Source organism: Mobula hypostoma (genome assembly GCF_963921235.1).
Source record: "Mobula hypostoma chromosome 5 unlocalized genomic scaffold, sMobHyp1.1 SUPER_5_unloc_4, whole genome shotgun sequence".
Classification (NCBI taxonomy): domain Eukaryota; kingdom Metazoa; phylum Chordata; class Chondrichthyes; order Myliobatiformes; family Myliobatidae; genus Mobula; species Mobula hypostoma.
The window spans coordinates 114,599-128,755 of record NW_026948116.1 but is presented as its reverse complement, the minus strand read 5'-3'; the positions used below and the strand labels follow the sequence as shown (position 1 = coordinate 128,755).

Genomic DNA, 14,157 nt, shown 5'->3' with positions numbered 1-14,157 from the left:
AATGTTTTCACAGCTGGTGTGAAGGTAGATACCAGTTGGCGATAGTGGAGGTTGTCTGTCGGAATGGAGACCTGCGATTCGGGTGAGCCTCGGGGGTGGGGGGTGGCAGTGGTCGGTGCTTGGCGTCTGAATCAAGGATTTGGATAAGAATGTGCAGGGCATGGTGAGGTTTGCAGATCTCATTAAAGCAGGCTGGGCCCATTGTTGTTTTCTACCTAGATCAGTTACTTTGATAAGAAAGTACAGGGTTCGGTGAGTGAGCTGAGGTGTGCAAGATCATCAGGGGCATAGACAGGGTGAATGCAGTCAGACTTCTTGCTAGAACGAGAGGGCATAGATTTAAAATGAGACAGGAACCTGAAAGCCAGCTTTTTTTTTACACAAAGGGTGATATCTGTGTTGTCTGAGCTACCAGAGGAAATGGTTGAGACTGGTACAATAACAACTTCCAGAAATTTGGAAGTTTATGGGTCAAACAATGACAAATGGGTCTTGCTTGGATGAGATGTTTTGGTTAGTATGGACCAGTTGACCCAAGGGCATGCCTCCATGCTGACTGACTTGGGCCCTTGACTCCAAGTGAAGCGTGGACCATCCTGTCTCCATCATCTTCTGAAGTCGATGGTATGGTTGGAGTTCATCAGTGTTTCTGCGGTCCGTTGTATTGATTGTATGGGAGATTGGCCTAGACAGATTCACCCGAGCCCTGTTGGCTGGCCTTGTCCATTTCCATCTCTCCCAACGGGGAGTGGGGTTGGACTTTGAAAGGCGTAGAACACTGATGGGGCAACCAAAACTGGACCCAGTGCTCGAGGTGTGGCCTGGCCAACAGTACAAACTGCAAAACAGTGTTCCAACTCCTGTACTCAGTGCCCTCATGCTCCATCTTCACCACCCTGTGACACCGCTTTCAGGGAACCAAGCTCCCCTGTTCGACACTCCAGAGGGTCCCACTGTTAACTAGGAAAGTCCAAACCTGGTTTTGACTTTCCAAAATGTAATACTTCTCAATTATTTTCATTTAATGTTATTTTCCATTTTTCGGTCCACTTATCCACCTGATCAAGATCCCCTGTAATTTTTCACTATCTAGAGCACCTGGGTGGTAGGGTGGAGATACATCTCTACCAAGGGTGGTGCAAGGTGCTCCTTCCCCCCACTAGATTGCAGGTCACCCTTAGGCAGTGTGTAGCACTTGCTTCGCCCTTTGATCAGGGTCACGTGAAGCCATGTGAGAAAGTGGTGGATGGTCGTACGAGCAGCTGGTGCACATCACAAGTCCTGGTTATGCGACCACTGACACCAAGAAGCAACCCCTGCAGAATTTTGATAATGGATGGGGTCACCCGTCATAAAAAGACACCTCCCGGAAGAAGGCAATTTTTCTGTAGAAAAATTTGCCAAAAACAATTATGGACCATGATTGCCCATGTCATACGAAAGAACATGTAACAGAGGATCTGCAACACTACTTACTTAGTATCATCCGCAAACTTCCTAACCATGCCTTGTACATTTGCATCCAACCTGTTTCTATCAATGATGAACAGTGGGTCCAGCACCAACCACCTGTCACAGCTCTTTGGTCTGCCAGCATCACCCTCTGAGCACAGTCATCTAACTCGCCCCTGGATCCACGTGATCCAGCTCCCCAGACAAACGTTCCCTATGGAACCTTGACCATGTCCTCTGCCCCAGCATCATCAGTATCCTATAATCTCCGAGCATATTTGTGAGATGTGACTTCCCCAGGTGCTGATATTTATTTTTATGTGTACGTTTATTTATTGGGATATGGCACAGAATAGGCCGTTCCAGCCCTTTGAGCCGCGCTGCCCAGCAACTCCCCCATTTTAACACTGGCCTGATCATGGGACAATTTACAATGATCAGTTAACCTACCAACCGGTACATCTTTGGACTGTGGGAGGAAACCGGAGCACCTGGAAGAAACCTGCGTAGTCACAGGGGGAATGTACAAGCAGTGCGGGAAGTGAACCCGGGTCACTGGTAATCTAAACTGTTGTGCTAACCACTATGCTACGTGCCACCCCATAATCAATCTTTGCCATTCTGGATACTGTTGGATCCTTTTCCTTGGAATCCCCTCCATAACATAGTCACCACTGATGTCAGACTCGCTGGACTTGTTTCCTGGCTTGTCTTTGCTGCTCCTTTTAAAATAATTACACATAAAACACAGTACAGGCCCTTTGGCCCATAATGTTGTACCAAGGAGGTGCATAGCGGGTATAGCCAGGTAGAATCAAATGAGGTTTTTATGGATTACAAGAAATGCAAGAGAACACTTCAGGAGGGCGAAAAGTAGGCATGAAGCTTCCCTAGCAGACAAGGTGAAGGAGAATCCTGAGAGATTCTAGAGCAAAAGGATTGCAAGGAACAGAATTGGTCGCTGGAAGATGCGGGGAACTAAAAGTTGGGGGGGGGGATCTTCAATTGATATTTTGCATCTGTATTTACTCGGGAGATGGACACCAAGTCTATAGAAGTGAGGCAAAGCAGCAGCGAGGTCACGGACCCGATACAGATTCCTGAGCAGTGTGCTGTTCTGAGGCGGGCTAGGGTGGACAAATCCCCAGGGCCTGACAAGGTGTTCCCTCGGTCTCAGTGGGAGACGTGAGGAAACTGCAGAGGTATTTAAATCATCCTTAGTGACAGGTGAGGTCCCAGAGGACTGCAGGATAGCCAACGTTCTGCTGCTTAAGAAAGTTTCTAAGAATAAGCCAGAAACTTGTGGGCTGGTGAGCCTGACATCAGTACGAGGGAAAGTTATTGGAAGGTATTCTAAGGGATCAGTTATGAGTACAGTATTTGGATAGACAAAGATTGATTAGGGATAGTCAGCTTGGCTCTGTGCGTGGTAGGTTGTGTCTAATCAATCTTGGAGTTTTTTGAGGATGTTACCATGAAAGTTGATGAAGGCAATGGATGTTGCCTACATGGACTTTAACGAAGCCTTTGACGAGATCCCACAAGGTTCCAATATCCACTCTCACCTCTCTTTTACACTTTATGTATCTGAAGAAACTTTTGGTATCCTCTAATGGTATTGGCTAGCTTACCTTCGTATTCCATCTTTTCCTCCTTTATGACTTTTTTTAGTTGCCTTCTTTTAGTTGGTCAAGAAGGTTTTGTTGTTTGGCATTCAAGATGAGGTAGTAAATTGGATGAGACTTTGGCTGTGCGGGAGGAGCTAAAGAGTGGCAGTAGATGCTTGCCTCTCTGACTGATGGCCTGTGGTGTGCTGCAGGGATCAGTGCTAGGTCTCTTGTTGTTTGTCATCTGTGTCAACGATCTGGATGATAAAGTGGTAAACTGGATCAGCAAAGGGAAGCCCTGAGGGGCCAGTGATAATAATATGATAGACTTCACCCTGCAATTTGAGAAGGAGAAGTTAAAGTCAGATGTATTAGTATTACAGTGGACTAAAGGGAATTACAGGGGCACGAGAGACGAGTTGGACAAAGTTGATTGGAAGGGACAGCTTCAGAACAGCATGCCTGGAGTTCCTGGGAACAATTGAGAAGGTGCAGGATAGATACATCCCAATGAAGAAGTATTTTAAAGGCAAAATGATGCAACCATAGCTGACAGGAGAAGTCAAAGCCAACATAAAATCCAAAAAGAGGGCAAAAAGAACAAAAATGTGAGAAGTTAGAGGATTGGGAAGTTTTTAAAAACCAAACGAAGGTAAGCTAGCCAATAATATTAAAGAGAAAACCAAATTTTCTTCAGGTACATAAAGTAGGTATTGGACCACTGGAAAAGGTAATGGGGCAACGAAATAGCAGATGAACTAAATAAGTATTTTGCATTGGTCTTCACTTTGGAAGACTCTAGCAGTATGGTGGAAGTTGCAGGTGTCATGGGTCATGAAGTGTGTGGTTACATTTACAAGAAAGAAGATTTCCTGGGAAATTGAAAGGTCTGAAGGTAGATAAGTCACCTGGACCAGATGGTGTACCACCAAGAGTCTGAAAGAGGTGACCAAAGAGATTGTGAAGGCACTTTTTAAATTTCTCTCCACTTAGAAAATAGTCTACCCTTTTACTCATTCTACCAGTGAATGACTATACACTTCCCGATACTGTATTCATCTGCCCATTCCCCTAATCTAAGTCCTTCTGTAGCCTCCCTATTTCCTCAAAAGGACCTGCCCCTCCACTTACCTTCATATTGTCTGCAATCTTTGCAAAAGTCATCAATTCTATCATCCAAATCATTGACATATAATGTAAAAAGAATAGGTTCCAACATAGACCCTTATGAAAACCACTAGTCACCAACAGCCAGCCAGAAAAGGTTCCTTTTATTCTTAATTTTTGCCTCCTGCCAGTCAACCACTGCTTTATCCATGGTCACGTCTGTCCTGTGATATCACAGGCTTGTAGCTTGTTAAGCAGCCATAAGTGTGGTACCTTGTCAAAGTCCTTCTGAAAATCTAAGTACACAACATCAACCAATTCTCCTTTGTCTATCCTGCTTGTTATTTCTTCAAAGAGTTCCAACAGAATTGTCAGGCAAGATTTTCCCTTGAGGAAACCAAGCTGACTGTGGTCTGTTTTATCATATGCCTCCAAGTACCCTGAGACCTCATCCTTAATAATCGACTCCAACATCTTCTCAACCACTGAGGTCAGACTAACTGGCCTATAATTTCCTTTTTACAGCTTCTCTCCTTTCTTGAAGAGTGGAGTGACATTTGTAATTTTCCAGTCATCCAGAACCACTCCATAATTTAGTGATTCTTGAAAGATCATTGCAAATTCTCCACAATCTTTTTAGCCACCTCTTTCAGAATCCTGGTGTATATACCATCTGGTCCAAATGACTTGTCTACAGACCTTTCAGTTTCCCAAGAATCTTCTCTTTAGTAATGGTAACTTCACACTCTTCACGACCCCTGACACCTGGAACTTCCACCATACTGCTCGCATCTTCCACAGTGAAGACTGATGCAAAATACTTTTTCAGTTCATCTGCCATTTCCTTCTCCCTCAATACTATCTGTCCAGCATCATTTGCTAGCAGTCCAATATCCACTCTTGCCTCTCTTTTACACTTTGTATATCTGAAGAAACATTTGGTATCCTCATTAATATTATTGGCTAGCTTACTTTTGTATTTCATCTTTACCTTCTTAATGCCTTTTTTAGTTGCCTGCTGTTGGTATTTAAAAGCTTCCCAATTCCTTAACTTCCTACTAATTTTTGCTCTATTATATGCCCTCGCTTTGGCTTTAATGTTGGCTTTGGTGGCCATGGTTGTGTTATCTTGCCATTAGGATACTTTCTCTTTGCGATGTATATATCCTGTGCCTTCTGAGTTGCTTCCTGAAATTCCAGCCATTGCTGCTCTGCCGTCATCCCTGCCAAGGTTCTTTTCCAATCAATTCTGGCCAACTCCCCCCTTGTGCCTCTGTAAGTCCCTTTACTCCACTGTAATACTGATACATCTGACTTCAGCTCTTTCTCAAATGTCCGGGTGAATTCAGTCATATTATGATCATTTTACTCGCTAATGAATTCTGATTCATTGCACAGCACCCAATCCGAAAAAGCAGATCCCTGAGTGGGACTCAACCACGGGCTGCTCTAACAAGCCATCTCGTAGTCACTCTAGAAATTCCTCCTCCTGGAATCCCGCACCAACCTGATTTTCCTGATCTATCTGCATATTGAGGTCCCCCATGACCGTTGTAACAATGTTCTTCTGGCATGTATTTTCTATCTCCCATTGTAACTTGAAAACCACATTCTTGCTACTGTTTGAGGGTCTGAATACAACTCCCATCAGGGTCTTTATACTCTTGCAGTTCCTTAGCGCTGTCCACAATGATTGACCACCTTCTGACCCTATGTCACCTCTTTCTAATGATTTAATTTCATTTTTTACCAACAGAGCCGTGCCCCCCCCGCCTCTGTCTAAGAGTCTCTTCAACATCGCTAACATACGAGGGGTGATTGATAAGTTCATGGCCTAAGGTAGAAGGAGTCAATTGTAGAAAACCTAGCACATTTACTTTTCAACATAGTCCCCTCCTACATGTACACACTTAGTCCAGTGGTCGTGGAGCATACGGATCCCTTCTTTGTAGAAGTCGGTGTCTTGGACCTCCAGAAAGTGGTCCACAGTAGGGGTGATTGATAAGTTCGTGGCCTAGGGTAGAAGAAGATGAGTTATTAACTTCAAACTTTCTGCATAATCTCTCAGAGTTGAACTGCACGTGCATGTAACGAGAGCTGTATAACTAATCTCCTTCTACCTTAGGCCATGAACATATCAAACACCCCTGCTGTGGACCACTTCTGATTTCCAAGACGCCGACTTCTATAAACAAGGGATCTGCATGCTCCACAACAGCTGGACTAAGTGTGTACATGTAGGAGAGGACTATGTTGAAAAATAAATGTGCTAGGTTTTCTACAATTGACTCCTACTTTAGGCTACTAACTGATCAATCACCCCTCGTATCTGCCTCTACCACCATCCCTGACAGCACATTCCATGCACTCAGTACTTCCTGTTTTTTAAAAAAAACCCTACCTCTGACATCCGCCCTGTACTTTTCTCCAGTCACCTGAAAGTTATGCCCCCTCGTATTAGCCATTTCTACCCTGGGGAAGATCTCTGGCTGTCCACTCAATCTAAGCCTCTTATTATCTTGTTCACCTCAATGAAGTAAACTCTCATCCTCCTTTGCTCCAAAAAGAAAAAACTTAGCTAGCTTAACCTTACCTCATAAGCCATGCTCCCTAATCCAGGCAGCATCCTGATAAATCTCTGCACCCTCTCCAAAGAAAACTTCACAGTAAAAACCCTCACCCTCTCCATGTCCTCCCTATAATGAGGTGACCAGAACTGAACACAATACTCCAAGTACAATATGAACCACCCACCAGTCTTCCAGGATTTTACCTGTGGCTAAATCTCTCTGCAGGGTCCTTCACTGTTTCTTCCCTCGATCCCAGTAAAGTCTGAGGATGCACTTAGTCAGGCTCTTGGGATCTATCCTTCCTTAAAACTCCTCAGTTCTCCCTGTTTGGAGCCTTGTAAAAGTATTCGGCCCCCAACCCTTTGTTTGCAGAAATGAGCATTACAACCAGGGATTTTGAACAATTTAACTGAAAATTTTTTTTTTGTGAATCACATGCTCCTGTTTTCACAGTAGAGCCCAAAATACAGGGAAAATTGCCTCTCAGCTATTACAGCCAGTAGTCTTTTTGGATAAGTTCCTGTTAGTTTTGCACAATGTGATGGAGCAAGATTTGCCCATTCCTCCTTGCAAAATTGCGCAAGCAGTGCCAGGTTAGATAGAGAGTGGTGTGAACAGCAATCTTGAGGTCTTGCCAAGATGTTCGATCGGGTTAAGGTCAGGACTCTGACTGAGCCACTCAAGGACATCAATTTTCTTCATTTGAAGCCACTCCCTGGTTCCTCTGGCAGTGTGCTTTGGGTCATTGTCCTGCTGAAAGATGAACTTCCTACTGAGGATCAGTCTGTATTTAGCAGCATTCATCTTCCCATCAATCCTGACCCGATTTCCATTCCCTACTGCAGAAAAGCATCCCCACAGCACGGTGCTACCTCCCCCAGTAGGGACAGTGCCACCTGGCTGCTGCACCAGGTTAGATTTACGCCTCATGTACCACTTAGTGTTGGGGCCAAAAAGTTCCACAAGACCTTCTTCCACATCTTTACAGTATCTTCTAAGTGACATTTTGCAAAGTCTTTACGGGCAAGGATATATATATTTTTAAAGCCCAGGCTGCTTCTTTGCCACTCTTGCTTAAATACATTTTTTGTGCAACGCCTTAGAGATTGTGAACCCTTAAACTTCATCTCCAGTTGCAGCCACTGACTTCTGCAGCTCACTCAGAATGACTGTTGGCATCAGAGTAGCCTCTCTTACAAGTGTCATTCTTCACTAGTGACTACGTTTGGAGGGGCAGCCTGACCTGGGCAGTGTAGATGTGGGTTCATCTTTTTTTCCACTTTTCGTGATGGACTGCACTGAGTGCCGAGGTATGTTCAGTGTCTTTGAGATGGTCTAGTACCCTTCCCCAGATTTGTGCTTTTCTGTTACCATTTCTCTGAATTGTTTTGAAAGCTCTTGTCTTCATTTTAGTTTGGTTCATTGAAAATCTACCACACTGTTGGACCTTGCAGAGAGAAGGAGTGTTTATTATTATGAATTCATTGAAACAGGTGATCCCCCAATTTTCTACATCAACAAATTGGGTGAATTGGTAAGGAAATATACAATATTGATAAGGTAATATAGAATATATTAGTTTCAATATAATTATGGAGAAGGATAGGTCTGGACCCAGGGTTGAGATTTATGATTGGAGAAAGGCTAACTTTAAGGAGATGCGAAAGGATTTAGAAGGAGTGGATTGGGACAAATTGTTTTATGGGAAGAATGTAATAGAGAAATGGAGGTCATTTAAAGGTGAAATTTTGAGCGTACAGAATCTTTATGTTCCTGTTAGGTTGAAAGGAAATGTTAAAAGTTTGAGAGAGCCATAGTTTTCAAGGGATATTGGAAACTTGGTTTGGAAATAGAGAGATATCTACAATAAATATAGGCAGCATGGAGTAAATGAGGTGCTCAAGGAATATAAAGAATGTAAGAAGAATCTTAAAGAAACATAGAAAATAGGTGCAGGAGTAGGCCATTCGGCCCTTCGAGCCTGCACCGCCACTTATTATGATCATGGCTGATCCTCCAACTCAGAACCCCGCCCCAGCCTTCCCTCCATACCCCCTGACCCCCGTAGCCTCAAGGGCCATATCTAACTCCCTCTTAAATATAGCCAATGAACTGGCCTCAACTGTTTCATGTGGCAGAGAATTCCACAGATTCACCACTCTCTGTGTGAAGAAGTTTTTCCTAATCTCGGTCCTAAAAGGCTTCCCCTCTATCCTCAAACTGTGGCCCCTCGTTCTGGACTTCCCCAACATCGGGAACAATCTTCCTGCATCTAGCCTGTCCAATCCCTTTAGGATCTTATACATTTCAATCAGATCCCCCCTCAATCTTCTAAATTCCAATGAGTACAAGCCCAGTTCATCCAGTCTTTCTTCATATGAAAATCCTGCCATCCCAGGAATCAATCTGGTGAACCTTCTTTGTACTCCCTCTATGGCAAGGATGTCTTTCCTCAGATTAGGGGACCAAAACTGCACACAATACTCCAGGTGTGGTCTCACCAAGGCCTTGTACAACTGCAGTAATACCTCCCTGCTCCTGTACTCGAATCCTCTCGCTACAAGGTTGCTTTAGCAAGTGAGGTGAAAATAAATCCAATGCGTTTCTACAGTTATATTAATAGCAAAAGGATAGTGAGGGATAAAATTGGTCCCTTAGAGAATCAGAGTGGACAGCTGTGTGGAACCAAAAGAGATGGGGGAGATTTTGAACAATTTCTTTTCTTCGGTATTCACTAAGGAGAAGGATATTGAATTGTGTAAGGTAAGGGAAACAGGTAGGGAAGATATGGAAACTTTGATGATTAAAGAAGAGGAAGTATTGGTGCTCTTAAGGAATATAAATGTGGATAAGTCTCTGGGTCCTGACAGGATATTCCCTAGGACCTTGAGGGAAGTTAGTGTAGAAATAGCAGGGGCTCTGACAGAAATATTTCAAATGTCATTAGAAACGGGGATGGTGCCAGAGGATTGGCATATTGCTCATGTTGTTCCATTGTTTAAAAAGGGTTCTAAGAGTAAACCTAGCAATTATCGGCCTGTAAGTTTGACATCAGTGGTGGGTAAATTAATGGAAAGTATTCTTGGAGATGGTATATATAACTATCTGGATAGACAGGGTCTGATTAGGAACAGTCAACATGGATTTGTGCGTGGAAGGTCATGTTTGACAAATCTTATTGAATTTTTTGAAGAGGTTACTAGGAAAGTTGACGAGGGTAAAGTGGTGGATGTTGTCTATATGGACTTCAGTAAGGCCTCTGACAAGGTTCCACACGGAAGTTTAATTAGGAAGGTTCAATAGTTAGGTATTAGTAGTGAAGTAGTAAAATGGATTCAACAGTGGCTGGATGGGAGACGCCAGAGAGCAGTGGAGGATAACTGTTTGTCAGATTTGAGGCTGGTGACTAGTGGTATGCCTCAGGGATCTCTACTGGGTCCAATGTTGTTTGTCATATACATTAATGATATGGATGATGGGGTGGTAAATCAGATTAGTAAGTATGCAGATGATATTAAGATAGGTGGAGTTGTGGATGATGAGGTAGGTTTTCAAAGCTTGCAGAGAGATTTACGCCAGTTAGAAGAGTGGGCTGAAAGATGGCAGATGGAGTTTAATGCTGATAAATGTGAGACGCTACATTTTGGTAGGACTAATCAAAATAGGACATACATGGCATTGAAGAATGCAGTAGAACAGAGAGATCTAGGAATAACAGAGCATAGTTCCCTGAAGGTGGAATCTCATGTGGATAGGGTGGTAAAGAAAGCTTTTGGTATGCTGGCCTTTATAAATCAGAGCATTGAGTATAGGAGTTGGGATGTAATGTTAAAATTGTACAAGGCATTGGTAAGGCCAAATTTGGAGTATTGTGTACAATTCTGGTCACCAAATTATAGGAAAGATGTCAACAAAATAGAGAGATTACAGAGAAGATTTACTAGAATGGTACCTGGGTTTCATCTCCTAAGTTACAGAGAAAGGTTGAACAGATTAGGTCTTTATTCTTTGGAGCGTAGAAGGTTGAGGGGGGACTTGATAGAGGTATTTAAAATTATGAGGGGGATAGATAGAGTTGATGTGGATAGGCTTTTTCCATTGAGAGTAGGGGAGATTCAAACAAGAGGACATGAGTTGAGAGTTAGGGGGCAAAAGATTAGGGTTAACATGAGGGGGAACTTCTTTATTCAGAGAGTGGTAGCTGTGTGGAATGAGCTTCCAGTAGAAGTGGTTGAGGCAGGCTCGATATTGTCATTTAAAGAAAAATTGGATAGCTATATGGACAGGAAAGGATGGAGGGTTATGGGCTGAGTGCAGGTCGGTGGGACTAGGTAAGAGTAAGTGTTCAGCACGGACTAGAAGGGCCGAGATGGCCTGTTTCTGTACTTGTTAATCTGTAATTGTTATATGGTGATATTGTACCTAAGGAAAATTGGGATAGTAATACAAAAAGGATGAATACTTCTTCAGCCTCACAATTTTGGTTTTTAATTTATAGTAAATTGTTGACAGTTTTTGGAATTTTTCTTTTGATTTTTCATGGTGCACAATGTTTTGTAGATTAGCTCAGAAAATAGGAATTGCGACAGGAAAATGTGAAAATACTTATGGGGGCTGAGTACTTCTTCAAGGCACTGAATAGACCAAGACATCACAACTCATTTGTCTCAATGCAATAGCTTCTGTGATCTTTTCCACAATAAAAACAGATGAGAAATAATTTTTTAAAAGTCTTGCCCACCTTCTGTGGTCCACGTGTGAACAGCCATGCGGATCACTAGGTGGAGTAACCACCTTTTCAATATACCTATAGATTTCTTGGGGCCTTGCTGGCCAGATCCAAAAACATTGTCCTCCTTTTTGCCCTCTTGACTTCTCTCTTCTCTACTCCTAAACTACACTCGAAGGATTGGCCTAACTTCAGAGAGCATCTCCTCCTTTCCCCGACCAGAGTGTCTCTCATTGGCCAGGGTTTCCGAACCGTACCTGTGTCTCCCTTCAGTCTAGAGTAACATGCTGCCCCCCCACTCCTGATAGCTCACTCTTAGAAGCTTCCCACTTGCCAGTCTACCAGTCACCCCTGCAGACCATAAGACATGGGAGCTGAATTAGGCCATTTAGCCCATTGACGATGCCTCACCCATCGATCAAGGTGGGTTTATTTTCTCTGTCAATCTGATTCTCCGGCCTTCTTTCCTTTCGTAACCCACAAGCAGTCTCACCCTGTCGACCCCCGACCCCTGCAAGTTCCTGAACACCGTGTGCTGATGAATTTGTCTTTGCTCCTGTACGTGTGTGTGTGTGTCTCTCTCTCTCTTCCTCTACAGAATGTGTGCGTGTCTGTCCCTGTACACCCCATGTGTGTGTCTCCGTACACCCCATGTGTGTGTCTCCGTGTTGGTTCCTGGTGAGGGGGAGTACGTTCCTTGGGAGACAAAGGGAAAACCTCTAGGGAGGGACTGTGAGTGAGGAGGATCAGAGACTGATTTGGGAGGGGGCGGTGTGTGGTTTTGGGGTGAAAGAGGCGAGGGAATAGACACCAGGGATGGGAGAGAGGTTGTGGGCCCTGTAGAGGCCAGGAGATGTGAAGTGCCTCAGAGACTGGCTCCCTACCCACCAATCCCCTTCTGTGCCAGGACAGGGGTTTGGAGTGGGGGAGTGGCCCTCAGGTAGGGTACAAGGCCAGAGGTTCCTCTCTCTTACTCCTCACTCACCCTCTATTCCAGGATGGGAGTCCGGCCACAGGAGGGGAGGAGGTGGGCAGCCCAGCCCTGCGCATCGGTCGGCTTATGGAGGAGGATCCGACCTTTCGTCGGGGGCGGCTGCGGTGGCTACAGCAGGAGCAGCAGCGGGTCCTCAACTTGCAGCAACAGCAGCTGGGCCGCCGGCCGCGCAGGAAAACAGGCGGCCGCTTCATCCCGCCGCATGACTGCAAGCTGCGATTCCCCTTTAAAAGCAACCCACAGCATCGTTACTCGTGGGGCCCCAGCAACGAATCTACAGACCCTAGCAATGAACCCGGTCACCCTGGCAACGGGTCTACAGACCTCAGCAACAGGCCGACAGACCCAAGCAACAATCCGGATTACCCTGACAACGGGCTTACAGATCCCAGCAGCAGGCCCGAGTACCTTGGTAGAGGGCCTACAGACCCCAGCAACAGGCCTGATCACCCTGGCAATGGGCCTACGGACCTTAGCAATGGGTCCATTCATCCTGGCACTCACCCCAGCCACTGGCCCACTGACATCAGTAAGAGGCCTGGTCACCCAGGCAATGGGCCCATGGAACCTAGCAACAGGCCTAGCTCAACACCTGCTGCTGCCAACTATGCCTCCCAGGCACCGCGGCGCAAGCCTGGGCCGGACGAGAAGCCTCGAGGACGAGGTCCGAGAGCCTGGCCAGGTCCAGGCACCATGCACCCCCAGCACCGGAGGCCATTCCGCCGCAACTCCTTCGATAACGGGGCTGGGGGCCGCACCCGCTTCCCCCGCCGACCACCCTCCCCTGACGAGCGGCCTCCTGCTGCCCCTGAGCACTGCAGGCCCCAGCCTCAACACTGGGGCCGGAGTTCTGAGTCTGGACCCCACCCCCAGCGTGCTGAGCCTCCCCGCCAGAGAGCCTACACCCCCCCCCCTCGCATGAGGCGACAGCACTCGGCACCCAATTTGCAGCAGAAGGGCAGCCAGGGCTAACGCAGCCTCCCGCTCCGGGCACCGACCGGGGAGAGGGGCTGAAGGTGCGCTGGGGAGGGAGGGTGCAAGGCATGTGCCCAGAGGCAACGCTGCAAGGAAGTTTGTGCAGGGAGGGGCAGGTGTTGAGGGGATGGAAGTGCGTTGCAGGAGGCTTGGAGTGTGTCAGGAGGGAAGGTGTGTGTTAGGAATGGAGGGTGGGCAAGAGGTGTGCCAGATGTGCAACTAGAGAGTGATGTGGATGGGAAAGGGTGTGTGTGTGTCAGGAGGGGCGTTTGTGTGAGGGGAGTGTTGGGATGGGGAGGGTGTGCAAGGGGATTGTAGGGAGGGAATGTGATGGGATTGTGGGGGGAGAGTGTGTAATGGGAGTGTCAGGAGGGCATAGGGGTGATTGCAAAAGAGGCAGGTGATTGTGCAATGCGAGTGGGAAAAGGAACAATGAGTGTGCAGGGGAGGCAGTAGGAGGTGAGTGTGTAAGGAAGGGGTAGGGGCAAGTGTCAAGATGGGTAAGAGGTGCAAGGTAGGTGTCAGGAATGGTGGGTGTGCAAAAGGTGTGTGTCAGCGAAGAGGAAGATGTTCAAGGGGAGGGTAACCGGGATGGGAAGGTGTGCAAGGGAATGTTTTTCAGGAGGGGGCATAGGGCAAGTGGATGTGCAAGGGAAGGGCGTGTGTGCAGTGAGAGTGCCTGGATGGGGAGGGTGTGCAAGGGGAGAGGGTACAAGAGTGTCA

The 14,157-nt window shown here is 46.1% G+C and overlaps 1 protein-coding gene across 2 annotated transcripts in view; it reads left to right on the top strand.

Annotated features, from left to right (window-relative positions):
• Window positions 1-13,723, top strand: part of LOC134341128 (kinesin-like protein KIF1C) — a 42,617-nt gene extending 28,894 nt beyond the window's left edge. For both annotated transcript variants that reach the window (XM_063038902.1, XM_063038901.1), the window contains exon 22: window positions 12,463-13,723. In XM_063038902.1, coding sequence (XP_062894972.1) covers window positions 12,463-13,431 — 969 coding nt within the window. In that variant the 3' untranslated portion in view covers window positions 13,432-13,723. The remainder of the gene's footprint in view (window positions 1-12,462) is intronic.
• Window positions 13,724-14,157: the final 434 nt, after the last annotated feature.